The following is a 16,460-nucleotide window of genomic DNA, read 5'->3' on the forward strand; positions in this document are numbered from 1 at the left end:
AATCTCCCCCACCCTGGCCTTTCCTGCCAGGCTCAACGATCCCAGCATCCCTGCCTTTGAATATGCTACTCCATCTGCCTGGAAGGCTTTTCCTTCCTTGTCACTAGGTGAACTCCTACTTAAACTTTAAGGCCCAGATCAAATAACCCCCACTGCATCCTCAGCTAAATAACCTCTCTTTGTTCTCACAGAACCAGATACATTCCCCTACTGGGGATCTTGTTGAGTTGGATTACTTGGGTGTGTGTCTCTGCCCCTCTAGACTCTGACCCCCATGAGGACTGTACCCTGGCATAGTGTGTGTTCATTGTATTCTTTTGTGAGCAGAGCTTCCAGGACACGGAGGAAGGGGAGCCCTGGGAGCTGCTTTGTTCTAATCTACAAACCAATCTGGCTGCAAGCCAGGATGGCTCCAAAGAAAGGAGTGGGGGTGGGAATCCCTGGGTGGGAAACGTCAACACTGCAGGGGAAATTGGAGGGTACTTCAAAGGGGTTCAGCCCAAGGGAGGGGCAGGAAACACTTGGTCAACCTGCCCTCTCAGGCTAGTCCTCAGAACCAGACTAAGATTCCCTCCCTTTTCTAGTGTGTGTGTGTACACTGAGGAGTGTGTGTTAAGTATATGCAAGGTGTGTCTGTGTGTACGCTGAAGTCTACATGTCCAGTCCAGCCACATGGTGGCCGCTGCTAGCTGAGAGCTGGGTGGGAATGAGCCCCAGCAGAGGGTTGGGGATAGGATAGGGTACCTTAGGGTTACGGATGGAGTTTGGGTTGAAGGTGAGGCTAGAGATACACGTAAGGGTAGAATGTATTGTGACTGGGATGGTGGTGAGCACAGGTAGAGATCAGGAGTGCAGCTGAGGCTGGTGCTGGGGTTGGAATTGGGGTTGGGTGGACTTGAGCTGGGTTAGGGTGAAAGCTGGGTTAAGATCAGTCTTAGGTTACCAACTGGGACTGGAGTTACATTAGGGCAAGATGAAGTAGCGGATAGTGATAGGAGTTCAAGTTAGGACTCAGATTGGGGTTTGAGTCAGGGTCAGGATGGAGCTGAGCTTGGGTGTGGGGTAAGGGTCAGGGTTAGGTTTGGAATCAGGGGTGTAGCTAGGATTGGGTCGATGTGGGGATTGTAGCTGACATGGAGGTCGGTTTGGGGTTAGCTTAGGGTTCTGTGGTAGGGTTAAGGCGGGAGCTGAGTCTGCAGTTTAAGTTGGAGGTGTGGGTGGGGTCAGGTTTATGACTGGGGCTGGGGCTGGGGTTAAGTGCGGGGCTCAGGCTGGACTGGGGTTTGGTTTAGCATGAAGGATGGGGTTCGGTGTGGCCACTGTGGGCTGCAGGAGCCCTGTTTCTGGCTCCCTTTGGCTTTTCAGTCTTTCCCCTCCTACGTTACAGTGGGATTGGGGGTAAAGGGAGGGGCCTCTGGTTCCTGAAGCCTCTTTCTCCCATAACCCCTTAGCCGGGGCTTACCTGCTGCAAGGCTGGGGTGGAGTGGGTGTGTGGGAGTGATGTAGCTCCACACTGTGAGAAAGAGGAAATGGCTCACAGGCCTCAGCACTTTGGGCCCTGACCTACCCAACCCTACCTCTGACATCTCCCCTGGGAAATGTGAACCAACGCCCCTCCCACCCCTGCCAATTCCCTGGCCCATCCTGGGCCCAGGTGTGAGTTCAGACCCCCTCCCTCCTCTCCTGCATCGAAGCTGCTGGATCTTGGGGTCCTCTTGGAAGTCTGGGGTTCTGGATCACCCCAGGCCCCCACCTGAGTCCTGTGGCCTCAGTTCCCCAGCACCCCAACACCCCTCATCGTTTCTTACGGGTGGTGAGTGGGTCTGGGTTGTTTGGGCACCTCACATCCAAAGGCCACTGCTTCTGGCAAACTCTCACACCTCCGTAGCCTCCCAGGCCATGCCACCTCTACCTGCCTCCCCACCTGAAAACCCATCAGTGGCTGCCCCAAACCTTCAGAAGGAAGCCCAGACTCCCTGGCCTGGCATTCAAGGCCCATCACGGTCAGGCCCCTGCTCACCCTTTACCCAGGATCCCGAAAGACTCCCTAGGAGTGGGCCAGGAAGAAGGGGCCCATACCTGGGGTGCTGTAGGTGAAAAAGCTCCAGCTTTGGAGCCAGGCAGCCCTGGGTTAGAGTCCTAGCTCCATCAGTGAACAGCTGTGTGCCCTTTCTGAACCTCAGTTTTTGCATCAGAAAAATGGAGACAATAACACCTACACTGTGAATTTTGGGTTGCTGAGAAAACTTTCCTCACTGACTTCCAGCCCCAGCAAGCCTGTGTTAAGACCATCCCCACCACCTCTGGGCTCCACCAGCCTCCTATACTCTCCCCTTATAAAACCTACCAAACTATCTGTCCTGCCCACTTTCCTCCGAGCTTCTGAGAGCAGAGCCTGTGTCTTGCTCCATCGTGGCCCCAGTACCCATACAAGGCCTGGCACTTAGTGGGTACCCCCGATCTCTCAGGAGACCAGGAAGGCTGTGGTATTAGTAATAGTCATAACATTAAGAAAAGCAGTGAATGTTGATCAAACACTCGCTCTAGGCTACGTGCTTTACAGGTGTGAAAACCAGACCCAGCCCTGCGGCCCAGCCACCCCTCACCCACTGCTGCCAGCTGCGTGGGTTTCCCCTGCTGTCGGGCCACCCTCTGGTCTCTGTGAGGATGCTGGTGCCATTCCTTTTGGCCTAGAGATTGTTGAACTCTTGTGTTTGGGTGACCTCGTCATGGTTCCAGGGTGCCTGTTAAAGTTGGGTCCACTGAGGCCCAGCCCTCCCAGGCCTGGCTCTGCTTCCCTGCAGGCTGGAGGCCTCAGCTGACCCTAGGTCTAAGAAAGGCCTGGAACAGAGCCCAGGTGGGAGTCTGAAGACTCCCATGTTGATCTGTGTGACCATGAAGAGGCTGTGGCCCACATTTTACAGCCTCCGCTTCCTGCTTGCATACATGTCCTGGAGGTTCTTCTGAGAGCCCAGAACTGCCTGAGGAAGGCATCACGATGTATGTGAACCTCCCAATAGCTCTGGGAATACGTAAGAAATCACTATAGAACCCCATTTTATAAGTGGGCACACTGAAGCTCAGAGGCCCAGAGAGGGTGAGAAACCATGACTTTCCCGAGGGTGCGGACAGAAGCTCCGGGAGCAGTTTCACTGGTGGCTCTCTGGGCACGAGGGCACCCAGCCAACAGAGAGAGAAGCACAGACACAAGTGTGGGGCTAGCTCAGCCTAGAGGAAGGCACAACTTTTCAGACTCATTGCCAGGTGGACTTGGCACCAGCTGCAGTCACAAAGCTGTAAATTCCAGAACAGAGGCCAGTTCTCACAAGTGCCAAAGAAAAGCTAAACTTCTATTCGGTTCATACCTCCTGTCCTGTCTTCCTAGCCCCAGACCCCCATCTTTGGGGAAGGAGAAGTAGAAAGGCACAACCACTGAGTCAGACCCTGTTTTACAGGGCAGCGATACCCGTTGTACAGAGGAGGAAACCAGGCTCCTGGGAGAGTGCCCAGGGCCACAGAGAAAGTGGATAGCTGAGTGGGAATTTGCAGCCTGTTGGCTTGAGCCCAAGTCCAGGCAGGGGTGGCGGGCTCCCTCGCCTCCTCCCCCAGGCGCTGGGGTGGGCAGGGTCTTTCCCGTGATGCTCTGGTGGGGGGCAGCTGGGGAGTAGACAGAGGGTGTGTCTGGTTGTTTGCTCAGCAGTGTCATCTCACATCCCCATGGCCCGGCCGGGACAAGGCACTGGGGGAGCTCCGTTCACCATCTGCTCCCCACGCAGCAGGGCTTCCTCCTGCCACACCCTGGCCTGCTCTGGGCATTGGCCATGAAAACAACCCATCACACCCAAAGGCTGTCAGGGAAGGAGGGAGACCGGCCTGGAGCTCCTGCCATGTGCCCCAGAGCCCACAGGCTAGAGGGAGGATAGGACATGGGCACAAACTCCCTGGGGCTCCGCAGGGAGAAAAGGTCCCCCCGTGGCTGGGTCTGGGGATGCTTGCCAGACCAGGTGGCATTTGAACTGGGAGGATTTGATCAATGGGAGGATTTGGACCCACAGAGATGGGGGCTATATGGCAAAGGCCTGGCAACAGGAAGCACACAGGGGAAGGGAGGGAGGATGGGCTGAAGCAGAGAGTGTCTCAAGTGGGGCTGTGGGTGGGCAGCCAGAGGAGGCTTTAAACACCAGGCTAAGGCATTTTGCCCTTCACCCGGTGACAGTGGGAAGCTAGGGGAAGACCATGAGAAGAGCTGTGATTTAGAAAGACAATCATGGCCCTTGGTGTTGGGAGCGGACTCTCTAGGTATGGCTGCTGCACTGGTCCAGGACGGAAGGGGTGTGTTCCACCCCCAGCAGTACCCTGGGAGGGCCAGGGGTGATTGGAAGGATGGTGTGCTGGGGAATCCATGGGTCGTGGCGTGTGCAAGAGAAGCAAAGGAGGAGGGCAGACAGGGAAGGCAGATGGGTCCTTGGGACCAACAGCGTGCCAGGGCCCCTGCTGGCTGCTTCCATCTGACTCCTCATGGATGATCCCATCAACACTTTAATCCCATTATACAGATGAGGAGACTGAGGCTCAGAGAGAGCAACGTCTTGCCCAGATGGCACTTTAGGTTCTTTTGACTCCAGAGTTTGTGTTCTTTCCATGGCCTCATGTATTTTTCTGGGCTTTGACGCCTGCAGAAAACACGATCAGCCACAGGCCAGCAACTCACAATGGACCAGCTTCTGGTCTGGCCAGGAAGCTTTGCGGGGTGCAAGGAGGAGGGTAGGAGCTGCCTGGGGGCAGGAGCAGGTATAGGTAGATCTGGGATCCAGTCCAAAGGGCCACAGTGGGGAGAAGCAGTGACAGCGGCCAGGCCAGGGATGTGATGAGAAAAGGGGAACAATTCATCTGTATTGGACTTGCAGGGCCTAACCCTGAGTGTGCCTGGGAACCCGGCTCTATCCCAGGCAAATGTCTCCGGGGACGTGGGCTGCTGGGGAAGACTCGAGTGGCTAACAAGGTTAGGAAGGGAGGAAGAAGCCGGAAGCTGAGTGGGGAGCCATCCCGCCCTCCCTGCCCTGGGCAGAATGCTTTCTCTCCTGTCTGCGGCTGTCTGTGTCACACACAGACACACTGAGGCACACAGACGCAATCATGCACGCGACACAATCACATATCCGGGCACAGACACATGAGCACACAATCACAAGACACACAAGCACAAACATACAAGGTCTGGCTCACACACACGGAGGGCCTCATGAGCACAATCGGAGTCGCACTCGCAGTTACCCTGACTTATAGGACCTACACCGCACCCCCCCACACCCAGTCACAGGGTTCATGCACTCACACGTTCTCACACGGAACCAGAGGACCGTGCCCAGGAAGGCCTCTGCCTGTGGATGTCACTCAGGCATGGGAAGGGTGGGAAGTGCCCTCGGACGTCTTTATTGCCATTGTCTGGGACAGGAAGTTGCCTCTCTGACGTTCTGGGGGCTGCGTCATGAGAGGGGTGGCCTTCACCCAGTGACATCAGCTCAGGCCCCGTGCTAGGGTAGGGTGGGTTGGGATGGGTGTGGTGAATGGCCCTGAGGGAGATCAAGGGCAACTGGGGAGTGCTGTGGAAGAGGCCATAGCCCTCGGTGGGAAGAGCAGACCGGAATAAGGCAGCTCTGGGTTCCCGTCCCCTTGCCAACCGCTCACTGATGGTGACCTGGAGCAAATGACTTCACCTCTCTGAGTGGCAATGTCCAGCAGTAAAAGGATAATGACACCAACCTCCAAGGTAACTGGGAGTGCTAACTCAGATAACTGCTGCCAAGTACTGGGCACAGGGCCTGGCAAATAGTGGCAATAATCATAATGTTTGTGACGGCCCCGGGACTTGCTGTGTGAGTGTGTGTGGGTTCAGAGGCAGGGCTGGGAGGACAAGGGTAGATGCCCCGTGGCAAGGTGTGTGGCAGGCCCGGTCACTTGCCTAAACAAGACATCAACTGGTCCCAGGAATGCAGAGCCTCAGGAAACTCAGAGCTGGGGTTGATGGTGGGGTGACCTTCCCCACCCTAACCTCAGAGTAGGTGACAGTGGGCATCAGGAAGGCTGGGCCCAGGCAGCAGACTCAGAGGCCACTCTGCAGTGGGCCCCCCCGCCCCCCGCCAGTATGTTTATCGCCGAGGACTAGAGGGCTCCTCGGCTCCCTCCAGCGAGCTCTGATGCGGGAGCAGTCTGAGGGCTGGCCACTGGGGTCCCTACCTGTCTGTAGGAGCTCCCAGCTCTGGGGACTGCAGAGGAAGAGAACACAGCCCCTGTGGTAAAGGAAACCTTCCAAACAAGGAAAGGCACACAGCTGGCAGCCCTGCGCCCTCTGGCGGCCTCCGGTGCTCACTGCGGCCTCATGGCTTTGTTCTAAGGCTCCCCGTTCTTTGCCCTGTAAGGACTGACAGCACAGCGCACTGCAGTGTAGACACTGGGGCTGGATGGCCTGGGTTTGAAATCCTGGCTCTCCTGCTCCAGCTATTATTACCTCTACCACTTACAAGCGGATGACCCTGGGCAGGTGACTTAACCTCTTTGTGGCTCAGATTTTTCCTTTGCAATAGGTTGATAACAATAGTATCTACCACACAGTTGTTCTGAAGGTGAAATCTGATAACCCACAAGTACTTAGAATAAGTAATGTGAAGTAACAAGGAATACCTGGTGGCCATCCTACTCTGGACTTCCAGGGTCAGCGTTGCCGAAGGCACAGCTTGAGGGCTGGGTCGAAGCAGCCCTGACCTGGGGTTAGACTCCGGCTCTGGTGCACTTACCAAATGTGTGCTTTGCACATGTTGACTAGTTGCTTATCACGTGAGGGAGAGACACAGGGAGGTAAGTCCAAAATCCTCTGGAAAACCCTTTAGGAAGGCACCACACTGGGGAAAAACACACCATCTCAATAAGCCCAACATGGCCATTTTTCCTAATTCTTGGTTACAGTCTGTCTTTCAAGTAGCTGGCTTGCATCCAAGTGCAATGTTGTACAGAATGTGTATCTTTACCCACTGGAACGACACTCAGTGGTGAGACGCTCACGCAGAGAGGCACCTGGAAGTAGACATCAGTTATGGTCTCAGGTTTGAATCTTCCAACTCGCACTCACTGAGGGGCACACGTTCATCATAGGTAGGTACTCTCACATTAAGATTTCCCTTCTTTCTCTTTTTGGCCAAGTGTGTCTAATTAAATTCCCATGCTTTGATCGAATGCATTCAGGATGCTGCTGCCTTGTGCCTTACCTCTCTAAAGCAGTTTGCTTTTCTGTAAGGTGGAGCAATAACTACAGTAACTACTACAGCATCACCTTCTTGTGTAGATCAAGACAACGTGTGAGGAATTTTAAATTCCTGCCGGGAAGATGACTTTCTCCACTCCTCCCCTTCCCCCAAATTTCCCCTAATGTATGACTTTGAGCAAGTCACTTCCCCCTCTGGGTCTCAATGTTCTCAACTGCAAAATGTGGGTGTTTTATAATATTAGATGATTTCAAAGGCCCCTCCCAGCTTGAAGCTTTCAAGATAGTTCTGTGATCCTAGGGCATTTTGATGCGGTCAACCCTTCTATGAATGCTAACTGATGCTTACGTGGTTCTTCCAGGACTGCTCTGACTGGTAAGGGCACATCTATAAACAGCAGCCCTTAACACACTGCAACATGGTAAAGCCACAAGAATGAAACATGCATCTTTATGACCTTTTTTTCATTTGATCAGCACAAAGGTGCACTTTAGCTGTGCCTGAATCAGCACAAAGTGACCAGATCTAAGCGTGCCCCCTTCTACAGTCTTTCAGAGGTACTGATGGAAAAGCAGAGCTCCTCCAGGTCACACACACGCACACACAGGATGGGCAGGCACTATCCCTGGGTGGGGCAAAAGGAAATGGGCTTTGGAGTCAGGCCCAGACTGAATGATCCCAGATCCTCCACTCCCTATGAGAACTGAATTAAGGCAAGTTAATCTTTCTGAGCCTCAGTTTCCCATCGGTAAAATGGTTAAAAATAGGTTTTCCTGACAGTGTTGTATGGGTTAAGTTAGAAGTAGTGAGGGGTCCTGAGGCAGGATCATGGGATTGGTGGGAATCTCTCCCCTTCCTGAGTGAGACAGACCGCAGCTTCAAGTCCACTTCCACCAGTGTCGTTGGTCTGCCCATTGGTAGCCTCTCTGAGCCTGTTTCCACAATCAGGTCGGGACACCAGCACTCATCCCAACTCCAGGGATTGCTGGTGCTTGGCTCTTAACTAGCAAACCGTCACTTCTTTGGCTTCAACCTCACCCTGCGCCCATGCTAATCTAGCTTCCATGCCTGGCTCAGAGCAGTGGTATAAATGGAAACACCTTCTCCCGTTGAGTCCTTTGAAAACTCAACTTAAAAAGCCCATGCCCTTTTTCACAGAACTAGAACAAAAAATTTCGCAATTTGTATGGAAACACAAAAGACCCCGAATAGCCAAAGCAATCTTGAGAACGAAAAAAGGAGCTGGAGGAATCAGGCTCCCTGACTTCAGACTATATTACAAAGCAACAGTAATCAAGACAGTATGGTACTGGCACAAAAACAGAAAGATAGATCAGTGGAACAGGATAGAAAGCCCAGAGATAAACCCACGCACATATGGACACCTTATCTTTGATAAAGGAGGCAGGAATGTACAGTGGAGAAAGGACAGCCTCTTCAATAAATGGTGCTGGGAAAACTGGACAGGTACATGTAAAAGTATGAGATTAGATCACTCCCTAACACCATACACAAAAATAAGCTCAAAATGGATTAAAGACCTAAATGTAAGGCCAGAAACTATCAAACTCTTAGAAGAAAACATAGGAAGAACACTCTATGACATAAATCACAGCAAGATCCTTTCTGACCCACCTCCTAGAGTAATGGAAATAAAAACAAAAATAAACAAATGGGACCTAATGAAACTTCAAAGCTTTTGCACAGCAAAGGAGACCATAACCAAGACCAAAAGACAACCCTCAGAATGGGAGAAAACATTTGCAAATGAAGCAACTGACAAAGGATTAATCTCCAAAATTTACAAGCAGCTCATGCAGCTCAATAACAAAAAAACAAACAACCCCATCCAAAAATGGGCAGAAGACCTAAATAGACATTTCTCCAAAGAAGATATACAGAATGCCAACAAACACATGAAAGAATGCTCAACATCATTAATCATTAGAGAAATGCAAATCAAAACTACAATGAGATATCATCTCACACCAGTCAGAATGGCCATCATCAAAAAATCTAGAAACAATAAATGCTGGAGAGGGTGTGGAGAAAAGGGGACACTCTTGCACTGCTGGTGGGAATGTGAATTGGTTCAGCCACTGTGGAGAACAGTATGGAGGTTCCTTAAAAAACTACAAATAGAATTACCATATGACCCAGCAATCCCACTACTTGGCATATACCCTGAGAAAACCAAAATTCAAAAAGAGTCATGTACCAAAATGTTCATTGCAGCTCTATTTACAATAGCCAGGACATGGAAACAACCTAAGCGCCCATCATCGGATGAATGGATAAAGAAGATGTGGCACATATACACAATGGAATATTACTCAGCCTTAAAAAGAAATGAAATTGAGCTATTTGTAATGAGATGGATAGACCTAGAGTCTGTCATACAGAGTGAAGTAAGTCAGAAAGAAAAAGACAAATACCGTATGCTAACACATATATATGGAATTTAAGGGAAAAAAATGTCATGAAGAACCTAGGGGTAAGATAGGAATAAAGACGCAGACCTACTGGAGAACGGACTTAAGGATATGGGGAGGGGGAAGGGTGAGTTTTGACAGGGCGAGAGAGAGTCATGGACATATACACACTAACAAACGTAGTAAGGTAGATAGCTGGGGGGAAGCAGCCGCAAGGCACAGGGATATTAGCTCGGTGCTTTGTGACAGCCTGGAAGGGTGGGATGGGGAGAGTGGGAGGGAGGGAGACGCAAGAGGGAAGACATATGGGAACATATGTATATGTATAGCTGATTCACTTTGTTGTAAAGCAGAAACTAACACACCATTGTAAAGCAATTATACCCCAATAAAGATGTTTTAAAAAAAAAAAAAAAAAAAAGCCCATGCCCACCCCAAGGCTTTCCTAAGCCAATGCCCTAGCCTGAGCATGACCTAACTGCTCACCAACAGAATCTTGCCTTGCCAGGGGGCATCTTCAGAGTAGCTTCCCTGGGCAAGCTCCCTGGGCTGGCATTTGCTCCCTGTCCTGGGTAAGTCTGTACACCCTACAGCCAGGAACTGTGGCTTTTTCATCTCTAAATTTCTCATGGGAAGGGCTGACACAGTGTGGGCTCAGCAAATGTTAAGAAGCTCCACTTTCACCTTTTGGAAAGAGCACTCTGGGAAGGCAGTGCTGGGGGCAAGACTAGGGTCCAGGGTAGGGGTAGAGGGACCGGGGTGTTCCACTGGAAGTAATAGAGGACGGTGTAAAAAACATGACGTTGGAGTCAGATGATCTGGATTCAAACCTTAGTTCTACCACTTGCCAACAAAGGATGTGGGGAAGCCATTATACCTCTACTTGAGTTGTTCCCACATGTAAGCTGAGGATAACAATACCTACGTAGCACAGCATGTGGCACATACTGAGTACTTTTTATGTTCCAGATGCTGTTCTAAATGCCTTAATTAATTTAATCCCTCTACAACTCTAGGAGGTAGGTATCATTCTCATTTTACAGGCACTGTGAATGAGGAAAATGAAAGCTCAGACAAATGAAATAATTTCCTCAAGTTCACAGAGCAAGTGAGATGTTCAATAAACAGCAGCAATGACTGTTCTCAGGCAGCAAGCACATGGGACACAGTCTCTGAGACCCCTAGGAATGACTAACTCCAGGCTTTCTGCTTCTGGACTAGCTCCAATCTTGTTCCCTCAACTGCAGCAAATGACACAGACCAATTGGTGTTGTAAATCGAGTTAACATAATATATTTATTTTAAGTGCCATTCATGCATATCACTTCTGGCAGCAACAATCCTAATGACACTTGGGATATTTCTTTACAGCACTAAACAGTTACAAAGAATGGGTGCCGTTCATCATAGAGGCAAAATATGAAATCGTGCAATAGCAAAACTGTAGAAACATTAAAACACTGTCCAACAGCAGTACAGAGAGCAGATTGTGTCTGCACAAAAAGCCAATGCATTTTCATCACATATATACAATATAGATATGTACACATCACCCTCTGAATGAACAATATCAAAATACTCTATTCCATTTGAAATAATCCCCAGATTGATTCCCTCCCACTTCAAAGGACGTCTGAGAGACATGTATTTACAAGAACATACATGAATACATTTACATTTCAAACACTGCCACAAATGCCAGTCGGATTACTCTCCTGGACAGAGCACCCCCATTTGATTACATGCATTTATGATTCTTTTCCCCAAAAGTCTTCAGTCAATTTAAGCCCAAGACAGAACTTGCTCTGCACTTACAACTACCAACTGAGATGGCCACTAGAGGGATGCTCTGCACCTCACTAGGGAGCCTTGTCTGGCTGGAGCCCGTGAGAAAGCCTGTCCCGGGCTCCCTGGCCACACGAATCACTAGTGTGGGATGGGTCTGGATGGAGGCTCTGCCTCCAGGGCCATTCATGGTAAGTTTAAATTCTCACAAAAATATTGATCACTGCAAATCAGTAAATGATTACCAAATGGGAAATTAGCTTCACACAATTTGTAACATCTTCATCAGCGGTTTCTACTTGAATAACTCAGTATAAGCTACTGCATTCTAACACCCAAACTGTTTAAAGTGCACACTGCTACCCATACAATTTATAGTTTCAAAACAGCTATTCTGGTATCTAGAGAACCATGACTTGAGCAGACTACTGAGAATCACCCCCTTTTTTCCAAGTTTTTACTCTGCAGGCTGCTATCTCATCTTGATTGGCTGCCTTTCCAGAATCCTCTGATTTTTACTGATCCAAGGGGCTGAACTGAGTTTCCTTTTTCATGCCAAGCAGGATCCAAACAACAGGAATATAAAGCCCTTCCCTCCTCCCCAACCTCACCAGCCTTTACCATGGCTGGCTTCCCAGTGATTCATTCAAGGCAACACTCCACTAAAAAAAATACCCAAAGACGTTCGCAAACACTCTCACATACACACACAGAGAAACAAAGGTGTTTGTTTAGTTCAAGTAGAGATTACTCAACCACAGAGTCAGTAAGGGTAATTAAAGTGACTTAGTAAGCGTGGCTGATAGAGACTAGAGATGCTAAAAAGCAACCAGTGAGCAGTTAGTACTCCTTGATTTGATGGAACATCGTTTCCCCATCAGAACTGAAAAATTCTGCTTTTTTATTCTGGTCTAAAGAACCAATCCAAAATCTATTCATTAAAAAAAGAAATCTCATTTCTCTTAGTTTCATTACAAAACTAAGACAATCAATCCATGCAAAGTAACTGTGAAATAAAACAAAACAAAAAACAAACAACTAATAAAAACCCCTAAGAGGCAGGCTGCATTTCAAAGAAAGGAACCAAACGTCATGCATACACAGACACACAGGACAACAGAATCAGCAGGCCACTCAACAGTAACTGCACTGAAGACTGAGGCAAAAAAAATCCACGTGTGGCTCTACCCTCCTTCCAGTGCTTCCTAAATGGAAAGAGAATGAGGGGGAAACTTGCTATACAAACACTGCCCTGCTGTCCCGTTGCCCAAATGAACTCTGATTCAAATTCCAGAAAATCCTACTTAGCAAATAAGTCTCAATTAGCAGGAATGCAAAGATAGAGAATATACTCACATGGCAGGAGTAATGATAAAGAGAATGACACAATCTCTCTCTGATTGTCTTGTCTGTAAACTCTTACCAAGAAAAATAATTCTGTGCTTTCAGACACTGCATTTCTCCTTAATGAACCCAAGAGGAGTTGAGCATTCACAGAAGATAGCAATAAATATTAAAATAACACTTTTGAATAATAAATACATAAGTGAATGTGGAGACATTGATTTGTTTCAAAAGCCAAGCAGTGCCCAGCTTCTAATCAAACACATTGAATACGGGCATACAATGCAGACTTAGAAAAACAGATGCTGACACGGTGCAACATGAACTCTAGAATCCCCCAGGCATCAAAAAAACATTGGTCAGTCCTTCATGCTGCTCAGGAACAACATGCCCCTTTGGACTGTTTGGAGAGTATCAAACTCTGGGTTCTCTGGCTTACTGAGTAGAACTCAATACTCACATTTCCGAAAAAGATTAAATAAGGGGAACTGGGCTTTGAAAAAATCTGTTTCCTTTCAGTTGCCTACATCAGTTAAAAGCATCCTGCCGAAAATAGCCTAACAAGGAATAAAAACTCACAGTAACTTTTCTTTTCAAGACATAATAATCCAATTAGAAAAAATTGAAGCCTTTCAATAATTTTTGTACATGTATTTACACATATGCATCTATAAACTGCTTGCAGCAAAATAGGCTCTGTCTGAAAAATCAGTCTGGCACTTGTGGTCAACATCAAACTGACACAAATATGCAAAAGCCGTTCAAATCACACAACAATTAGGAGCTACATAGGGCAGCTGGCAGGGAGACAAACATGTAATACTTGTCTGGGTCAGATAAAAGCAGTAAGTTATCCAGCTAAAATCTTTTTGATTGTCTTCAAAAAAATTTCAGTAACATTGGTAAAATGATTAGAAACTTTGTTTTCTCAACTGGATTCTCTCAAACCTTTCCCTTCACTGCACAGAAAGGTAACGCTTGGGTCTGTCTGGTGCCTTGAGAAACAAGCTCTACACAATCGAATCCCAATCAAAGTCATCCTGGATGTCATCTGGAGGCAGAGCGCGCCGCATCTGGAAGGCTTGGGAAGGCATCATGTGCTGCTGGTTCATGGCTCCGTGATGGCCTGGAGGGAGGAGGCAACGTCAGCAGTGACTCGGGAGAAGATAAAGGAAGGAAGAAACACACACACTGAACACTTCCTATGTGTGCCAGGAACTCAGCACATATGCTCTCACTTACCCACCCAGAAGCCTCTACAAGGTGGCTCTTATGATCCTCATGTTACAGGTATTCTGCACCCCACCCCTCTGAAACAGGGAGTTCACCCGCTCCTGAGGCAGCCTCCTTCCCTGTCGGGGCAGCTAAAGCCTTTTTCAGTATTAAACTCCAAGTACCAACCCCAACACACCACACCCCAAATTACCTGCAATTGTTGTTCCTGGAGTGCTGAGTGCCTGCGGGATGTGAGGATAACCAGGGGGAGGCATCACTGAAGGAGCGAGATTTTGCCTGGAGTCTATGTACAAATTTCCTAATCAGATTGTGAAGAAGACAGAAGGAAAACATAGTTCCATAAGTAAAGCAAATCAAACATAAAAATCTTAATAGAATTGTTACCTAAAACTAAGTTAAGCTGGTAAAGTGAGGAAGGAAAGGGAAGGAAAGATCACTCCTTTTAGATGTAAAACTCTGCCAAAGGTGGTGCTGGATTTTCAAACACGGTGCCAGGCTGGGTGTGAGTACACTGGTACTAATTCTGGCACTGCCTCTAACTCTGGAAGCTCGTAGGTAAGTTATGTCTGTTGTTGTTACATACCTCATTATAGTTCAAAAGCATTTTCATATCCCGTTACTTCATCTGAGTCTCCCCCTAGACCCACAATGAAGGCAAGACAGGGATTACCCCCATTTTATGGATGAGGCAACAGAGGCTCAGAAGGCTGAGGAGACTTGCCCAAAGACACATCAGTTTGACAGGGCCTAGGGCTAGAATTCAGTTCTCCTAACTCATGGGCTCTTTCCAGTAATGGTTGTCTCTATTGCCCTGATTTTCTCATCCTTAAAGCAGACCTAAGTGTGCCCTAGCTGATTAACAAAGTGACTGGAGGCACAAAGTGACAGGAAAGACTTGCATAAAGTAAAAGAGCTATATCAAAGGTGATTAAAAACATATTATTTAGAAGATGTGTAGATGGGAAACACAGATCTCATTTAAATAGCATTTCAGAAGGTTCTTAAGTTAATATGCTTTCACTGACAGCAGCCATCAAGTATAATAGCTCCAGAATGTCAATTACATTGCATCCTAATGCAAAATAGAAAGGGAGGGGAGGAAACATCATGCAACCTCCCACAATAACTCCTGGGGAAGAACCACCGTAACACTGGTTTATATTATATGAAACATCCAGAATTCTGGAAAGGCTATTTCCCTAAGGTATTCTAGTGTTTCACACAAACTATACTTGCATTCTAGGAATGCTGTAATCAAACTAGAAAACAGCAATCATTTTCCCAGAGGAAACTAGAAAGGGAAGAAAAATCTTCGTTTTATATTCATGGTAGGGCACACTATATTTGGCTGCTCACAAGTTTCCACCTGCCACTGGAAAGTCAGACTGTCCAAGTTTGAGACAGCCTCAGAGATAATCTAATCCAGCCCTACTTCTGTTCATGTAGGTGAGGAAATGAGACGAGAGAAAATGAGAAAGAACCAGGAACAGAACCCAAGAGTTCTGACTTCCAGCCACTGCCTCCCAAGATAACATGCCTTTTTAGAGTAAAGTTTATAGTCAGAACTGATCTCTCTGACCAATTTACCATACTGAAGATTTAGGAAGAAAAGAAGAGAAAAGTTATACTAATAAAAGTTATACTAAGTTACAGCTCTAGTATATTTGTGCAGGAGAAAAAATGTGATCGGCCTTCACGTTCGTGGCTGATGTACCTTTTAAAGGTTGCATCCGGCTAGAGGGGCTGCCCTCCTCTGAGTAATATGGTCATTCACTTACGAACAACATCCCAGCCTCCATCCTGCAAAATCTTAGCTCTCTTTCTACTTATCCTTAACAACTCAAGTCATAAGACAAAACTTAATTTTTATTGGAGATTAATCTGTTTTTATATATATTTTTTTCATTTCTCTTTTTTTTGGCTTAGTAATTCTTACCTTAAAGGAGGAGACAGGTGAGAATTAGAGAATTATGGAAATAAACAAGATTATGGGAATAAATACACACCCATATTAAACAAATGGCCTTAACTTTCTGAAACTTGTCACATTCATAAGATTTTATTTTCATATAGAGATTCTCATTACTCCTCATTTTTTCCCCATGTTCTCATTACAGATTGAACAATGAGAGTCTACTTGGACTTTTTAAGCAAGAAATTAACTTATAATGCAGTTTCAAAGATGTCTGAGATCCTATAACATTTAGAACGTAGTTATGAGAATTTATAAATCTATACTGTGCTGTACACCTAAAACTAATATAATATTGCAAATCAACTATACTTCAATAAAAATCTAATCACACAACATATTTCTTGAAAGTAGACTGTTGTTGAATGACCATTCATTCATTCAAGAAGTATTTGTGCTAGGCACAGCTCTACGCACTAGAAATACATAAAG

General features: G+C 47.5%; 1 protein-coding gene across 2 annotated transcripts in view; it reads right to left on the reverse strand.

The window, feature by feature from the left end:
* Positions 1 to 10,961: 10,961 nt before the first annotated feature.
* The window catches only part of FOXJ3 (forkhead box J3), a 136,583-nt gene continuing 131,084 nt past the window's right edge, over positions 10,962 to 16,460 (reverse strand). For both annotated transcript variants that reach the window (XM_032632952.1, XM_032632959.1), the window contains 2 exons: positions 14,247 to 14,354; positions 10,962 to 13,946 (listed from right to left, as the gene is read on the reverse strand). In XM_032632952.1, the coding sequence (XP_032488843.1) occupies positions 13,831 to 13,946; positions 14,247 to 14,354 (224 nt within the window). In that variant the 3' untranslated portion in view covers positions 10,962 to 13,830. The remainder of the gene's footprint in view (positions 13,947 to 14,246; positions 14,355 to 16,460) is intronic.

Source organism: Phocoena sinus, chromosome 1 (assembly GCF_008692025.1).
Source record: "Phocoena sinus isolate mPhoSin1 chromosome 1, mPhoSin1.pri, whole genome shotgun sequence".
NCBI classification, from domain to species: Eukaryota; Metazoa; Chordata; class Mammalia; order Artiodactyla; family Phocoenidae; genus Phocoena; species Phocoena sinus.